General features: G+C 40.1%; 1 protein-coding gene and 1 long non-coding RNA gene across 3 annotated transcripts in view; one reads left to right on the top strand and one right to left on the bottom strand.

Annotated features, from left to right (window-relative positions):
• The window catches only part of LOC141362454 (N-acetyl-beta-glucosaminyl-glycoprotein 4-beta-N-acetylgalactosaminyltransferase 1-like), a 177,925-nt gene that overhangs the window by 62,413 nt on the left and 99,040 nt on the right, over nt 1–16,472 (bottom strand). For both annotated transcript variants that reach the window (XM_073864546.1, XM_073864545.1), the window contains exons 4-5: nt 3,260–3,355; nt 815–905 (exon numbers count right to left, since the gene is read on the bottom strand). In XM_073864546.1, coding sequence (XP_073720647.1) covers nt 815–905; nt 3,260–3,355 — 187 coding nt within the window. The remainder of the gene's footprint in view (nt 1–814; nt 906–3,259; nt 3,356–16,472) is intronic.
• On the top strand, nt 12,395–14,254 carry LOC141362475 (uncharacterized). Its single transcript, XR_012368262.1, has 2 exons — nt 12,395–12,795; nt 14,071–14,254. It is a non-coding gene; the product is annotated as an uncharacterized lncRNA (long non-coding RNA).

Genomic DNA, 16,472 nt, shown 5'->3' with positions numbered 1-16,472 from the left:
CTGACTGTTTTTCACACACATTCTTATGATACATTATTTATCGGTGCACGTCATGCAATTGGTGAGAGTAAATGAAGAGTTTGGTTGCAAAACACGATAAGCGCAATTTTTTTTTAATGAATTACCGCCAAAATCAGTATTGTATCAGGTCAGTATTAAAAAGTAAATTCTTCATTTTGCGCAAAATCCAATATATGCCGTGTTATTCTGTCATCTTTTCTCCCTTTTTTCAAACTGCAACAAACGGCAGTCGTCCTTCTCTGCAAAATGCAATAAATCCCTCAACCAATCACAGCGCACCATTCCACGCATTGTAAACAATAACACAAAAGGGTTTTATTTTTAACTCCTCCCCCTTCCAACTACCTATCAGAGCTCTTAAAGGGATAGTTCACCCAAATATTTAAACTCTGTCATCATTTACTGACCCTCAAGTTGTTCCAAACTTGTATTAAGTTTTTTTTTTTTTTATGAACACAAATTAAGATATTTTGAGCAATGTTTGTAATCAAACAGATCTGGGGCACCATTCACTTCCATAGTATTATTTTTCCCACTACTGAAGTCAATAGTGCTCCAGATCTGCTTGATTACAAACATTTATCAAAATATCTTTATTTGTGTTCAGCAGAAGAACAAATGGAGTAAATGATTTTTGGGTGAACTATCCCTTTAAATTTCTACTTCAGTATCCAGTTTTAATTCAAACTACATCACAGAAATAAACCTTTAAATGTTGTAAATGTAAATTGAAAGTTTTTGTAAAGTATGTAAATCTCAGAACTAAATTGTTTTTAGCAGATTAAAGATTTACCATCTTTGTAAGGGAGAAGGTACCCAAATATTCTCAGGCCATAATTTTTCCACTTCGGTGCCACGGCTAACTTCTTTACCGTTGTTCTCGTCTAAAAAGGCAGAAAGTGATCAATATAAAATCCACATGCACTTAACAGACATAAATGTGTTTCCTGTTTAACAGTGTGAGACTAGAGCTTCATTTATCTGGATTATAATGAAATCTTAAAGATAGTTCACCATAACTTAGTCTTAGACCTTCAGTTGTGCTTGACTAGAGTATGCTAACTTTTCGATTGATGTATCAATGGGTACAGTTTAATAACTTATACTGTATGGGGCGGTTTCCCGGACAGGGATTAGACTAGTCCTAGATTAAAATAAATTTAAGAGCTGTCCAAACTGAAAACAACTTGCACTGAAATATCTTAAAATACTTCAGTGCCCTTTGTTATGCCTCAAAATGCACACCAGTAATCTTTTTATTAAGACATGTTTGTTAAAACTAGTTATATTTCTTAATTAAACTAAGGCCTAGTCCTGGCTTAAGCTAATCTCTGTCCAGGAAACCACCCATATATGATAAAAATATACAGTGAGGAAAATAAGTATTTGCTTATCCTGCTATTTTGCAAGTTCTCCCACTCAGAAATCATGGAGGGGTGAGAGACATAATCTAAAAAAATCCAGAAATCACAATGTACTATACAATGTTCTTTGTATGATACAGCTGCAAATAAGTATTTGATCACTTGTCTATGAGCTAGAATTCTGACCATCAAAGACCTGTTAGTCTGCCTTTAAAATGTCCACCTCCACTCCATTTATTATCCTAAATTAGATGCACCTGTTTGAGGTCGTTAGCTGCATAAAGACACCTGTCCACCCCATATAATCAGTAAGAATCCAACTACTAACATGGCCAAGACCAAAGAGCTGTCTAAAGACACTAGAGACAAAATTGTACATCTCCACAAGGCTGGAAAGGGCTACAGGGAAATTGTCAAGCAGCTTGGTGAAAAAAGGTCCACTGTTGGAGCAATCATTTGAAAATGGAAGAAGCTAAACATGACTGTCAGTCTTCCTCGGACTGGGGCTCCATGCAAGATCTCAATGATAACTAAGAAAGGTGAGAAATCAGCCCAGAACTACACGGGAGGAGCTGCTCAATGACCTGAAAAAAGCTGGGACCACCGTTTCCAAGGTTACTGATGGTAATACACTAAGGCGTCATGGTTTGAAATCATGCATGTCACGGAAGGTTCCCCTGCTTAAACCAGCACATGTTCAGGCCCGTCTTAAATTTGCAATGGCCATTTGGATGATCCAGAGGAGTCATGGGAGAAAGTCATGTGGTCAAATGAGACCAAAATATAACTTTTTGGTCATAATATCACTAAACGTGTTTGGAGGAAGAAGAATGATGAGGGTGGTAGCATCATGCTTTAGGGGTGTTTTTCTGCACATTGGACAGGGCGACTGCACTGTATTAAGGAGAGGATGACCGGGGCCATGTATTGCAAGATTTTGGGGAACAACCTCCTTCCCTCAGTTAGAGCATTGAAGATGGGTCAAGGCTGGGTCTTCCAACATGACAATGACCCGAAGCACACAGCCAGGATAACCAAGGAGTGACTCTGTAAGAAACATATCAAGGTTCTGGCGTGGCCTAGCCAGTCTCCAGACCTAAACCTAATAGAGAATCTTTGGAGGGAGATCCATGTTTCTCAGCGACAGGACAGAAATCTGACTGATCTAGAGAAGATCTGTGTGGAGGAGTGTGTACAAACCTGGTGAAAAACTACAGGAAACGTTTGACCTCTGTAATTGCAAACAAAGGCTACTGTACCAAATATTAACATTGACTTTCTCAGGTGTTCAAATACTTATTTGCAGCTGTATCATACAAATAAATAGTTAACAAATCATACATTGTGATTTCTGGATTTTTTTTAGATTATGTCTCTTACAGTGGACACGCAACTACGATGACAATTTCAGACCCCTCCATGATTTCTAAGTGGGAGAACTTGCAAAATAGCAGGGTGTTCAAATACTTATTTTCCTCACTGTATGTAGCGTTTTGTTTTATAAAGCTCTCTCATACTCATACCTATGAATATTCACCCCCTTAGTACAATTATTGTATTTTTCCCTGAATGTCCACAACAGTAATGTATAATTACATATTTCCTTACATGTTTTAGAGACCAAAACACGCTGGGCTGTAACTCATAATTATTTCACAATTTTCTCTTTCCGCTCACCGTGTAATTTAGACAAATTTAATCACAATACTTATTTCATGAATCATAGAAACTAAATAGATGCTTAATCTTAAAGTAAACCCACAGCAGAGTTGCCCCTATAATAATCTCATAGCACTGTTTCCTGTAAATCTGTAGTATATTTTGTAGAGTTGGACCGATATTGATAGCAATACAATACAATACAATACACTTACGTGAGGATAAAGAGGAAAATGCAGGTTCTTCCTGAGCTGAGAGACTGAGGATCCACACCAGTCTTCAAACACGTGCAGGTTTGCTTGACCTTTAAACTGTGAAAAGGACAGAAGAGCAAGAGAAGAATAAAGAAATTCAAAACAGGCAACCCAAAATAAAACACTCAAATAGCTTAAACCAGCATTAACTTTTATCCAGTCAACTTTATGCTAGTTAGAACTGATGTTTATCTGTTTTTTTCCAGCCATGAAAAAAAATATCAAAAAATATGTTCTTACTTAGTATTTTTGTCTTGTTTTCAGTGCAAAATATATAAAAAATTCTTAAATCAAGTTGCATTTTCTTGATACGCAAAAAATGACCTAATAAAATAAGTCTAGTTTTTACACAAAAAACATATAAGTGAATTTGTGCTTAAAACAAGCAAAAAAATCTTGAACTTTTTTCTTTTAACACTTAATTCAAGTAAATAAAAAAAATATTTTCTTACCCCACTAGCAGATTTTTTTTTTTTTTTTTTTTTTTTGCTTGTTTTAAGCACAACTTCACTTAAATTTGATATTATTTTTTGTCTGAAAACTAGACTTATTTTCTTAATTTCATTTTGCTCATCAAGAAAATACATCTTAAATCAATAATTTATATATTTTTGTACTGATAACAAGACAAAAATACTAAGTAAGAAAGTCATTTTTTGCAGTGTACACAAAAAAATATTCAATCAATTTACTTACATTTTTTAAGGTAAGTGGTTGCAATCAATTTATTTAAGCTGCATTTAAAACGTTTTTTTTTTTTTTTTACATGTAGCTTAAATAAATTGATTGCAACCACTTACCTAAAAAAATTGAGTAGATTGAATGAATAATTTTTTTCAGTGTAGCTGGTCAACCAGCATGGACATCGAGTGGTAGTAGTTGCTGGTTAAGCTAGTAAATACAAAGGTAAGAATACAAGTAAGTTTAGAAAGCTGGTTCAAGAGGGGTTTTGGTCACTTTTTAGCTGGTCAGGTTGGAAAACCAACTGACCCATCAGCCTGACTAGTTTTGCCAGGCTGGGAGGACCACCTACTTCCATCTAAACCAGCTGGAACAGGCAACTAGCTTAGCCAAGCTGGTCATGCTTCCAGCCTGGTCAAGCTGTTTTTTCTGGTGGGTCAGCTGTCTTTCAGCCTGACAAGCTATAAGACCAGCTTGACCAACTAAAAGTGGCCCAAACCAGCCTGCTACACCAGTTAAAACCAGGCTGGAAGTTTTAGCTTTTTTAAGCAGGGAAGTAACCAATGATTTTTTGTCATAGTGTAACAGCAGCTCAACAATTTTTAAGATGAAACAGCTTTTCTATTACCAAGGTATTCTTTCCAATAAGTAGCAATGTAGCCTGTTACAGCACCGTTTATTCATCACATTTACATATAAATGAGTTGAGGCGATAATCAAACATATTCTTCGAAAATATAATGTAATGGTCTAGATGAGACGCTCTTCAACAGATGTCTTGGAGGTGTGTGTCTAATGGTGTATATTTACTTATTTATTTATTTTAATGTATGCATTCGGCAGATTATTTTATCCAAAGTGCATTACAAAGTAAACATTTAATCAGTATTCCTGGGAATCGAACACATGGCCTTTGTGTTGCTAATGCAATGCTTTACAGATTGAGCTACAGGAACACTCAATATTTGTATTTGGTGTATTTAATGTTTCCCCTAACAAAAACTCACATCCTCATTCTTTTGTTTGAAGACAAAAACTATAAAAATTATCAAAAATAAATTATGGCGTATAATAATATATTAAAAAGATTTTACTTAGGAACAGGCTGTACTTGCTGTACTACGGTTTTCATTTTTATACTAGCTTGTAATGTTGCTTTCTTTTTATCTACTATAAATGATGAGTATCTTGAACTTCAGGAGGTTACAGCTTCAAAGCCTTGGCATCCCATGCTGGGTCCAGCATCCAAAACACAACATGCCAATCTCTTCAGCAGGAGCCTGAGTTAAAAATACAGTAAAAAATATATAGCTTTGCACAAAAACAGTAATTCTTCCGACTTTCGCAGCATTTTAAAATTTATACTTCGCCGCTATCTGACCTCAGCAGGGCTGAACTGCCCAAACCAGCCTGATTTTGATCCACCAAGAGCTCTGCATTAATAAAACATGTTTCCGGCACACGCTGCCCCACACACTCGACCGAGCATCTAAAATCTGTGGAGTCAAAACAAAACATGAGCTTAAAAACATTCGAGGTGTTATAGCCCAAAGTTAAAGCGGAGAAATGGGAACATTTTCCAGCGGGTAGTTTTAGATCTTGCTTATGGCATTCAATTCTGATGGGGCGTGTCATGAGCGATTCGCATCAATTAGCATGCTAATGCACGGGCAACCATTAACAGTCATGCTATGCTAACTTTCACAATGTTAAAGCTTTGAAACAGGGTTATTACCGTATTCAATGTGACTTTGCATGTGAACGTTTTTTTTTGTGATTTACTGTTTTCTACATACAATCATTCTACATGATGTAAAGAAAAAATATAACCTTGATAGCTTTAACTCTTTTCCCACCATTGACGAGTTAACTTGTCAATTAAGAGAAAACATTTGCATAAAAACGTGTTCTTTAGTGTTAATCTATAATACCGCGATTATCCACTAGATGATGAACTTTCCCAATTCCCCACCCCCAAAAAAAACAAAAAGCAAAAAACATATTTATATAATTTTAAACTCTGTGTATGTTTTGATTAACATTCTGAATCTGATCTCTTATGCTGCGCTCACACCAGTCGCGGTAGAGGCATCAACACAAGTGATTTCAATGTTAAGATAATGTGAAGATGCGTTGATGCGTGTTTGGAGGTCTCGCGGAGCAAATGAGACGTTTAAAGCGGCACATTAGACTCGATTTTGCCTCATTTGCGGGTCTAGTTCGCGCGAATGGAGCGAATGAGGCGTTGCTGCGGCAAATGCGCGAATTGAAAAATTGGAACTTTGGGGGAAAAACGTCCCGCGTTAACCAATCAGGAGCTTGCTCTAGTAGTGAGGTGATTACAGGAAGAGTCCCAGAAGCCCCTCCCATGACACGAATTTCCTCATAAATGTCTCGATGACTAGAATTTCACGCGCGAATGAAGCGCGTGAACTCAAAATGTTCAAGCGGCAAACTAGACGCAGTAGACGCAAATTTGACCGTGTGCACCCACAGTAACACAATTCCTTCACAAAAATGCAATTATTTCAACTTTTTGCTAAAAACAATATTTTTAAAGAAAAATACTCATATTTAAGAGTTTATAAGCAGAGAAAAAATATAGATGGGATGAAATGTTTTCCCCATTTTGTTTGTTTGTTTATTGTTTGTTTATTTCATTTGATAGATTTGTATGTTTATATAGAAATTTTTCCTGGAAGGCACTTTGTGAAACTTTTGTAAAAATCACAAAAATTGCTTGCGGGCAACTTTTAAAAATAGGCTGGAAGGGAATGAGTTAATAGTTATGACAAGGTCATGCCAAAAAATGAAATCAATGTGAAATATATGAGTGAAATCAAACGTTGATGCAAAATTTTACATTTAGTTTGCATTTCTATTTAGTAACGTCTCAGGTTACGTATGTAACCCTGGTTCCCTGAGAAGGGAACGAGACGCTGCGTCGCCATAGCAACGCTTTGGGGAACGCCTCGGCGTGACTAATCTGAAGCACGTGTAAAACATAAACAATGATGAGATAATTGTATACTGACCGTGATGCCGTGCGGACCAGGGGTATAAGAAGGCATCCTACACAAACACACTCGCTACCCAGTGCCGAAGCAAGTGCCTGCAGGGATGCAAGGAGTATGGCATGGAGACGCAGCGTCTCGTTCCCTTCTCAGGGAACCAGGGTTACATACGTAACCTGAGACGTTCCCTTTCGAGGAACTCGAGCTGCGTCGCCATAGCAACGCTTTGGGGAACGAGATGCCCACGCTTCCATACTACCAAATGCCTGCAGCGTGTATAACTGAACACAGTCAAGGCAAAAGAACCTGGGACCCTAAAGAGGAGTCTAGGTCTAAATCATAAAATCTGACGAAGGTGAGCGGCGAAGACCAACCGGCCGCATCACATACGCCCTGGAGTGAAGCGCCTGACCCTAAGGCCTTAGTGGCAGCCATACCCAGAGTAGAGTGGGCACTCACAGCGACGGGTGAGGGTATACCCTGATGTTCATAAGCCTGTGAGACAACATACACTGTCTATCAGCTCAGAGTCTGCTTGGTCACCGGTAAACCTTTTCTGGGTGAACCAAAGCACACAAATAACTGCTCGGACTCCTCCACTGAGCAGTCATGTGAACATATGTATCCAGTGCTCGCACAGGACACACCAAATTCAGCTTTTCCTGGTCCGCACTCCTGAATGGGGGAGGACAAAGGGCCTGCAGAACAATGGGCCTCGGCACATTGTTCAGCACCTTAGGAACAAAACCTGGCTTTGGGTGTAGAAAAGCCTTAGCCATCCCGGGTGCAAACTCAAGACATGTCGGGGATACCGACAGGGCCTGAAGGTCCCTCACTCGCTTTAAAGAAGTAATAGTCAGAAGGAACACAGTCTTAAAGGCCAGAAACCTATCTGGCGAAGTCTCAAGTGGCTCGAACGGAGCTAACGAGAGCCCTTCCAGCTCGACCGCTAGGTCCCAAGTGGGCACCCTAGAGCGACTAACAGGTCGCAATCTACGAGTCCCACGAAGAAAGCGAGCCACTAATGGGTGTCTACCCACTGACGAGCCTTCCACAGGAGTATGGTAGGCAGAAACTGCTGCCACATAAACCTTAAGGGTGGAAGGAGTTAATCCATCAGAGAAACGCTCCTGCAGAAACCTCAGCACTACGTTGACAGGCAGTTATAACTGGGTCTGTCAGATGAGCTGAACACCAAGAGGTGAACATTTCCCACTTAAGGGAATAAAGTTGCCCCGTGGAGGGATAAACACAACCACGGGGGAAAGCATACAGACGTAGCCTCGGCCATGCCTGTACCATGGAAAACCACAGTGAGCAAAGTGTGGTGTCCTGGGATGCAAACAGATCTACCTCTGCGCGTCCAAATCTTTTCCAGATGTGGTTCACCACATCTAGATGAAGTCTCCACTCCCACCAGAGATGTATGTTGTCTCGAAGGGGCATCTGCCACATTCAGGTGGCCTGGTATGTAGACTGCCCTCAGAGAGTCCAGAAGTGTATGGTAGGCAGAAACTGCTGCCACCTATATCTTAAAGGTGGAGTAAAGATATGGTCTCCACAACCTCAGTTGGTAGCATGACATTCTTCCAAAGGAGTATGGTAGGCAGAGACTGCTGCCACCTAAACCTTAGTGTGGAAGGAGTCAACCCAGCAAAGATATGCTCCTGCAGAAACCTCAGTACTACGTCAAGGGGCAGTTGACTGGGTCTGTCAGGTGAGCTGAACACCGAAAGGTGAAGTTTCTCTACTGAAGGGCATAAGCTTCCTTGTTAAGGGAGCTCTGAAGTTATCATCTGGTTCCCACAACCTCATTCGGGAGCATGAGGTCCTTTCAAAGGAGCATGGTAAGCAGAGACTGCTGCCACCTAGACCTTAAGGGTGGAAGGAGTTAAGCCAGCAGAGAATTGCTGCTGCAGAAACCTCAGTACTACATAAACAGGGCAGTTGACTGGGTTTGTAAGGGGAGTTAAACACCAATAGGTGAAATATTCTCCACTTAAGGGCATAAAGCTCTCTCGAGGGGTTGTCCAGACGAGGTATGAGGTCCTTCCAGAAGGAATATGGTAGGCAGAAACTGCTGCCACCTAAGCCTTAAGAGTGGAAGGAATTAAGCCAGCAGAGAATTGCTCCTGCAGAAACCTCAGCACCACATAAACAGGGCAGTTAACTGGGTCTGTCAGGTGAGCTGAACACCATGAGGTGAAGTTTCTCCACGTAGTGCCTAAGCTCCTGAGGGAGCTCTGGTCTCCACAACCTCAGTTGGGAGCATGACAACCTTCCAAAGGAGTATGGTGGGCAGAGACTGCTGCCACCTAAACCTTAAGAGTGGAAGGAGTTAAGCCAGCAGAGAATTGCCCCTACAGAAACCTCAGCACCACATAAACAGGGCGGTTAACTGGGTTTGTCAGGAGTAAAGTGTGGTCTCCACAACCTCAGTTTAGAGACCTGAGCCTATGAGCCTGGCCCCCTCAGAGGCCAAACCAACAGGCCATATCACTGGCAAGCTTCCTCCAGAACTTCTGTGGCAGAGTGATTTGGGAAAAAAGAAAGCCACATTGGGCAGTGTGTGCGGTCCTGAGACGCAAACAGATCCACCTCTGCGCGTCCAGATCCTCTCCAAATGTGATTCACCACATCAGGCTGGAGTCTCAACTCCCCAGCAATGGGTGTTGCCATACAGGGCATTTGCCATATTCAAGTGGGCTGGGATCTAAACTGTCGTCAACGAGCACAGTTTGTCCAGAGACCACAATGCCATTATCCCAAAATCAATAATGTAGTGATTTTGGCCCTCTCAGCTTTCCATACTGTACTCCAACCTGTGGGGAGTGCGTCTGGTCAGCGTCACACGCCAGTGGCGCGCACCCAAAAACAGGCCTTAGGATGGAAACCAAGGTCTTCTCCACACCACCAGAGCACGCAGGCAACAATGCGTGACTTTGATTGCAGACCGCCTTAGAGATTTATTTAAGAAACCACCGATGTGATGTCTGTCTAGACAAACACATGATGGCTCCTCCGGTCTAGAAGGAAATGGGAGTCCAACCCATACCATCATCATTTCCAAGGCAATTTCAGTGCCATAGCCGATGATGAGTTTCAGCGATTTTTGACCCTTTTGGCTTTCCATAATCGCAACAACCTGTAAGGGATGTGTCTGTTCTCAGCGTAACACGCCAGCAGCGCACACCCAAAACAGTCCTAGGATAGAAACCAAGGTTTCCTCAACACCACCAGAGCACGCAGACCACGATGCGTGACTTTGATTGCAGACCGCCTTAGAGATTTATTTAAGAAAACCACCAATGTGATGTCTGTCTAGACAAACACATGATGGCTCCTCTGGTCTAGAAGGAAATGGGAGTCCAACCCATACCATCATCATTTCCAAGGCAATTTCAGTGCCATAGCCGATGATGAGTTTCAGCGATTTTTGACCCTTTTGGCTTTCCATAATCGCAACAACCTGTGAGGGATGCGTCTGTTGTCAGCGTCACACATCGACAACGCGCACCCAACACAGGACCTTGGGACAGAAGCCATGGCTTTCTTCCTGTTACCAAAGCACGCAAACAACGGTGCGTGACTTTGATCATGCGAGACGGGTTTCCCCTCAGGAAAAACCCTCCCGTGTTGAATGGAGAAATAAGCTCTTTGCTTCAATAAGAAAGTGAGTGCCACGAACGAAGACGTCACCCGCCTCAGCAGATGAGGGTCTCGAATCGTAACACACAAAATCATTATCTGACTTATGGCGCACCAGCGGCCGATCAGGAGAATAAATGCTGTGCACAGCTGTACAAGCAACACACAGCATAGACACAAATTCACTGTTTGACTCATCGAACAATGACAAACAGCTCATGCAGGCTGTGACAGGCAGATACACATACATAGTCTACACATACAGGTGTAAAAAACGTATGTATATATAATACCTCCATACTGTAAAAAGAGGAGGCTTCACGTGGAAACTGCACGCTTAGCCTTAAACAGTAGGCGGATTATGAAGAGGATCCATCGGAGACAGACAGCTGAAAATATATGGCTCTCACGCAGGGCGCCTTCCCGATCCGGCGAGAGAGAGACTTCACGTGCAGGCGGAGATACCGCCGCCTGCACGAAATCATATGGCGACTCCCACGAGCGCAACCGCGAGCCCAAGCTTCCTAGAGAGTGAGAGACAGATGTCACGGGTGTAGGCGGGGATACCGCCGCCTGCACGCACGAGTGCAGTCACCGCTCTGCCTCGACAGAAGCGGGACCGGATCCGCGAGCCTGAGATATCCTTCTCTAAACGCGAAGCTGGAGCGCAACACGTGCACGGGAATGATCACAGTGCACACAGCCAATATCCTCAAACAACTGTGCGTGCTGCGCTCGAAGACACATATACATGTGTATCCTTGTCTGTGATATCGCGCTGACAGGGAGATACACATACTTGAACTTCTTGAACATACTTCAGATTTATGCAAACATACACGTAGTCACTTGCTGAGGCACTAAAAGCGAGTGTGTTTGTGTAGGATGCCTTCTTATACCCCTGGTCCGCACGGCATCACGGTCAGTATACAATTATCTCATCATTGTTTATGTTTTACACGTGCTTCAGATTAGTCACGCCGAGGCGTTCCCCAAAGCGTTGCTATGGCGACGCAGCTCGAGTTCCTCGAAAGGGAACCTAGTTTTTCCATGTATTTAAATTTTTTAGCTTTTATAAACTTTAAATCTAAATGTTTTGTCTTATGTTATAGAAATAAGCTAAACAACATTAATTAATCTCTAGTTGTTAGCGTTGAGTAGATTATAGCAATCTCATGTAATACACTGTTTTGGAAACATGAAACATTGATTTTTTTTAAAAAAAAATCATTGCCTTAAAAGTACAGTTTGGTTTTTAAGCAGCATCCTAGTGGTGAGATTGCGAATTGCACCCAACCTCAATTTCGAACCGCAATGAGAAGCTACAGTAGCCGCGAAAAGACAAACATGTCATCGTCTGAGACAACGTAGGGATGAAACGTGCTCTGTAAATCAATTTGTCCATTTATGGCTACTGTAGAAACATGACGGCAACTTCCATGTAAGGAGACCCGCGATGTATGTAGATAAAATCGTCTCATTCTAAGCTAATAAAATCAATAAAGTTCATTATGTAAGGTCTTTATACAACACTGATAATAAGAGGGTTAACGATACACCAACGCCACGGTTCGGTTTATATGTAGGTTTTGGAGTCGTGGTTCTTCAGTTCGGTTTTCTTTGATGTGAGGGCAGGATTCATGGTATGACACCAGCAATACTAAAGAACACTAGATTCACTTTTACCTTAATAAAAATAATAATAACAATAATTTCACTTTTTAACTGTATGCGCTACGCTTGGCATCAGGGCCGGCCCGAGGCATAAGCGAACCAAGCGGCTGCTTAGGGCCCCGCTGGCCACCAGGGGGCCCCCACCCCAATCGTTTTTTTAAATATTTTTTTTATACAATTAAATAACATAAACAGGTAATATGAATGGATGAATGAATGAATACGAATTTATAAATGAATAATTAAAGACAAGAAAATTTTGATTTGCAGACAACTATGTGTCTGCAGTGCTAGCGTTTTAGTCAGGCGCAACATAGACACCTGCGCCACCTGCGCGTCAGCGCGCAAGTGCACGACGTCGTCACTCACTGTAAACAATGATGAGCCCTTTGACATGTCACAAAAAAGGATATATCCCTCTGGGGCCGAAAAGAGAACAAAGAAAAGGACCAAGGATGAGAAAAAAAGAGCAAGATAAAGGTATGTTTGCATGATTATATACAGTATGTTTAATTTGTGTTAGTGGTGTGACAGATCAACGTTAATCCGTGACCGTGATCGACCCACGGTTCGGCTCGTATGCGCTTAAATAGTGAAAGTTTATCATTTGCACGTGTTTCAAAGGCTTGCAAAAGTTAACATTTCAAGTGATTTTAAACAATTTATCCCGCAAAAAGGCGCTAAAGTGAGCAGTATTCTGCATGCCCAATGCCCATGCGGTTTAAATTGTCCAGCCCAGCTCCCTTCAGAGATCAGAACACTAACACTTGATGTTTAAACTTTAGAGAGAGTTACGCTATTTTGTGTCATACTGTAGTCCATTAACATATATTTAAGGAATAGGCCACTGAAAACAACATAACGGTTTTATGCTCCGCCGTCTGTATTTCCGTCTGTGTGAGCGCGCCGCATATAAGTGCACTAGGGCACACATGGAGAGACGAACATAAAATCTTTCTGTTCTTGACAGTGCACATACAAACAAAATGATCTCCACAGTACTGTTTTCCAATAAAAACATTTGTTTATGTCTTTGGACGGTTTATGTATAGTTTAGGCAGAAACCATGTCCGTGCTTCTCTTAAAGAGACAGTAACCTTAATTAACCTACTTAAGTCTGTTTCATTAATGTTAATCAAACCTTCCAAGACAAAGAGAAAATCACTTCTGTAGCTCTAAAGAAGAATAATTATATTTAATTCATACAATAAAGTGTTATGATTCATTTGATTTGATTTCTGTACCTAATGCTAATTTTAGTCCTTACTTAATGTGCAACTTTGTTTTTTTATAAATGTTTGTAAGTAATTTCCTCATTTTTTATTAGTTTTTCCAACCCCTTATTCTGCTGATCCGAAAAATGATCAGATCTGTGCCTCAAAAAACATAATGTGATCCGAACCGTGAGTTTTGTGATCCATCATACCCCTAGCTAGCATTGCTGTATGTGTTGAAGTGAACGTTCCAACATCGGTAACGTTCCAGCTTCATAGGCAAAGCACATGCGCTCTCTGTCTAAGATCTTTGGTAAGAGATGGTATTGGACTTTATGAGAACATATACCAATACCATGTTGTGTAGGGAGATTTCTGTGATGAAAATAGACTTCAATCTTATTTATATGGTGGGTAGTGATGTAACAGTGCTATCCTCATATTTATTTATTTATTGCTTGTTGTGTAAGTAATGAAAAATTAGCAAATAAACTCATTCTGCTCGATCAACTATGCACTTATCCAATGCTATTTTTTTCAGGAACACTGTTGAAGTACTTTGGAGCACAACCAACTCTACCCGCCCCTGATGTTTCATCAAGTGTCAGTGCCTCCACAGCTGATGATGCAGCAGATGAGGTTTTTCTTGTTGGCCAATGTTAACATTCCATAGCCTGTTAATATGACATGACACATTGAAGAATAAAGTATTTTATTTAAGTATAGTTTTTTTTCATTATTTAACCTCACTGTATTCATTTATAATGTAACATTAGAGCGTGACATTTGTGTCCGCGTGGTGGGAGGGGGGCCCCCAAACACATTCTGCTTAGGGCCCCCAAGAGGCTCAGGCCGGCACTGCTTGGCATCGCAAAATGCCATGAGAATATCGTGAAACATACCGAGGGTGGTGTATTGCAGGTTTTCGGAGTATCGTTACACCCCAACTGACAATATAGTTATGCATATTTTATTATATTTCTGTCAACAGATCCTCCTAAAAGTTACACAATGCACCATTAACAATTCCAACATATACAAGCAGCAGGTTCATATAAGTCGGCAGGCTACACTTAACCCAGTGTGTTTTATTTCTCCTGTTTGGTGTCTGTCAGAACACATTAGATTCGATCAGACAGAGGAGAACTGGGAGTTATTGTTTATTTCTTGCAATTGATTCCTTTCTTTTCCTCTGCGAATTCTTTAAATGCAATCAATGCGAGAAGATAAGAGACGCAATACTGTTACATGCCACATTTGCACACACAATAGAAACCTGCAGAAATGCAATAAAGGCACAGAGGGGAAATCAATTGGCTTTTCTCAGAAGAAAGTTTCATTGCATCGGTGTCCAGCAAATCTTTTAACGCATGAATAACTTCGAAAGTCACAGCTGAGAGGTGGCAGGTCAACCCATCTTTACTGCATTTTATTTAATAGTAGCCCTACTGATTAACCCTTTAACTAGCGCAGCCCTTTTTTAGTGGGGGGTTAAAAGGTGATGAACACCTTTAAATTAATATAACTCTGGCATTTTTGTTTGGGAGTACACTTTTTTTTTATTGTTATAGCAGTTTAAATATTATATACATAAAATTATCCAAAAATTGTGTTGATTTGCTGTGAGGTTTGCTGCATACTTTTGCCAAAACTGTATAAATTACAGTACAAACTTTTGTTATTTTCACAAAAGTTTCACAAAAATGCCTTCCACGCAGAAAAAAAAACTTCTATAAATATATAAACATACAAATATATCAAATGAAAGAACAGACCCTCTTCTTTCAAACAAACAATAAACAAACAAACAAAACGGAAAAAAAACATGTGTTTATAAACTCTGTTTATAAACTCTTAAAGCAACACTATGTAGTTTCCATGTAAAAATGACTTACATCTCCCCCATGTGGTTGAAAAGCGCAACAGTGCCTGGTATCAGACACTCTTCTGCAGGCAGGGGGAGGGGTGGGGCTGTGTTTCCTACCCTCCACCGCCACTTTCAGAGTGTGCTTGTAGCAGCTAGGAGGTTGCTTAGGTTGCAGCAACAGTACAATTTGTCTAGTTAAAAGTTGTTCTATCACTGAAATAATTTTAGAGACATTATTTAAAGGTAAAAAAACTACATAATGTTGCTTTAAATATGGGTATTTTTCTTTAAAAATACGAAATTTAGAGCAAAAACCTGAAATAGTTGAATTTTTGTGAAGGAATTTTGTTAGAGATCAGATTCAGAACGATTATCAAAACATGCACAACTATTTTTTTATAAATTGGGTAAGTGCGTAATCTAGTGGATAATCGCGATATTACAGATTAACAACATTTTTTTTTTACAAATATTTTGGGTCAAAAATGGACAAACTCAACAACTGGATTAATTTCAACCCATAGTTTCAGGTTATTTATTACCCAATAGTTGTGTTTGTCCATATTTGACCCAACTATAGAAATAACCCCCAACTGTGGGTTAAAACAACTATAAATTATAAACATTTTCAATGAGAAGTCACTTAAAATGTTTGGGTTTATTTAATTTAAAGGACCAAAGATTTGGTCCTTAACTCTTTCCTCACCATTGACGAGTTATCTCGTCAATTAAGAGAAAACATTTGTCTGAAAAAATGTGTTCCTGGTGAGTTTTATAGTAATCTGTAAATCTGTGATAACCCACTAGATGGCGCTCTTAATTTATAAAAAACCTAAAGCAAAAATATTTTTGTTCATTATACACTCCGTGTATGTTTTGATAATCGTTTGATAAAATGCAATTATTTCAGCTTTTTGCTCAAAATTTTGTCTTTTTTAAGAAAAATACCCATGTTTAAGAGTTTATAAACAGAGAAAAAATAAAGATGTGATGAAATCTTTTTTCCCGTACTGTTTGTTTGTTTATTGTTTGTATGAAAGCAGAGGGTCTTTTCTTTCATTTTATATATTTGTATG

The sequence above is a fragment of the Misgurnus anguillicaudatus genome, unplaced genomic scaffold, assembly GCF_027580225.2.
Source record: "Misgurnus anguillicaudatus unplaced genomic scaffold, ASM2758022v2 HiC_scaffold_27, whole genome shotgun sequence".
NCBI classification, from domain to species: Eukaryota; Metazoa; Chordata; class Actinopteri; order Cypriniformes; family Cobitidae; genus Misgurnus; species Misgurnus anguillicaudatus.
This window is presented reverse-complemented; position numbering and strand designations above follow the sequence as displayed.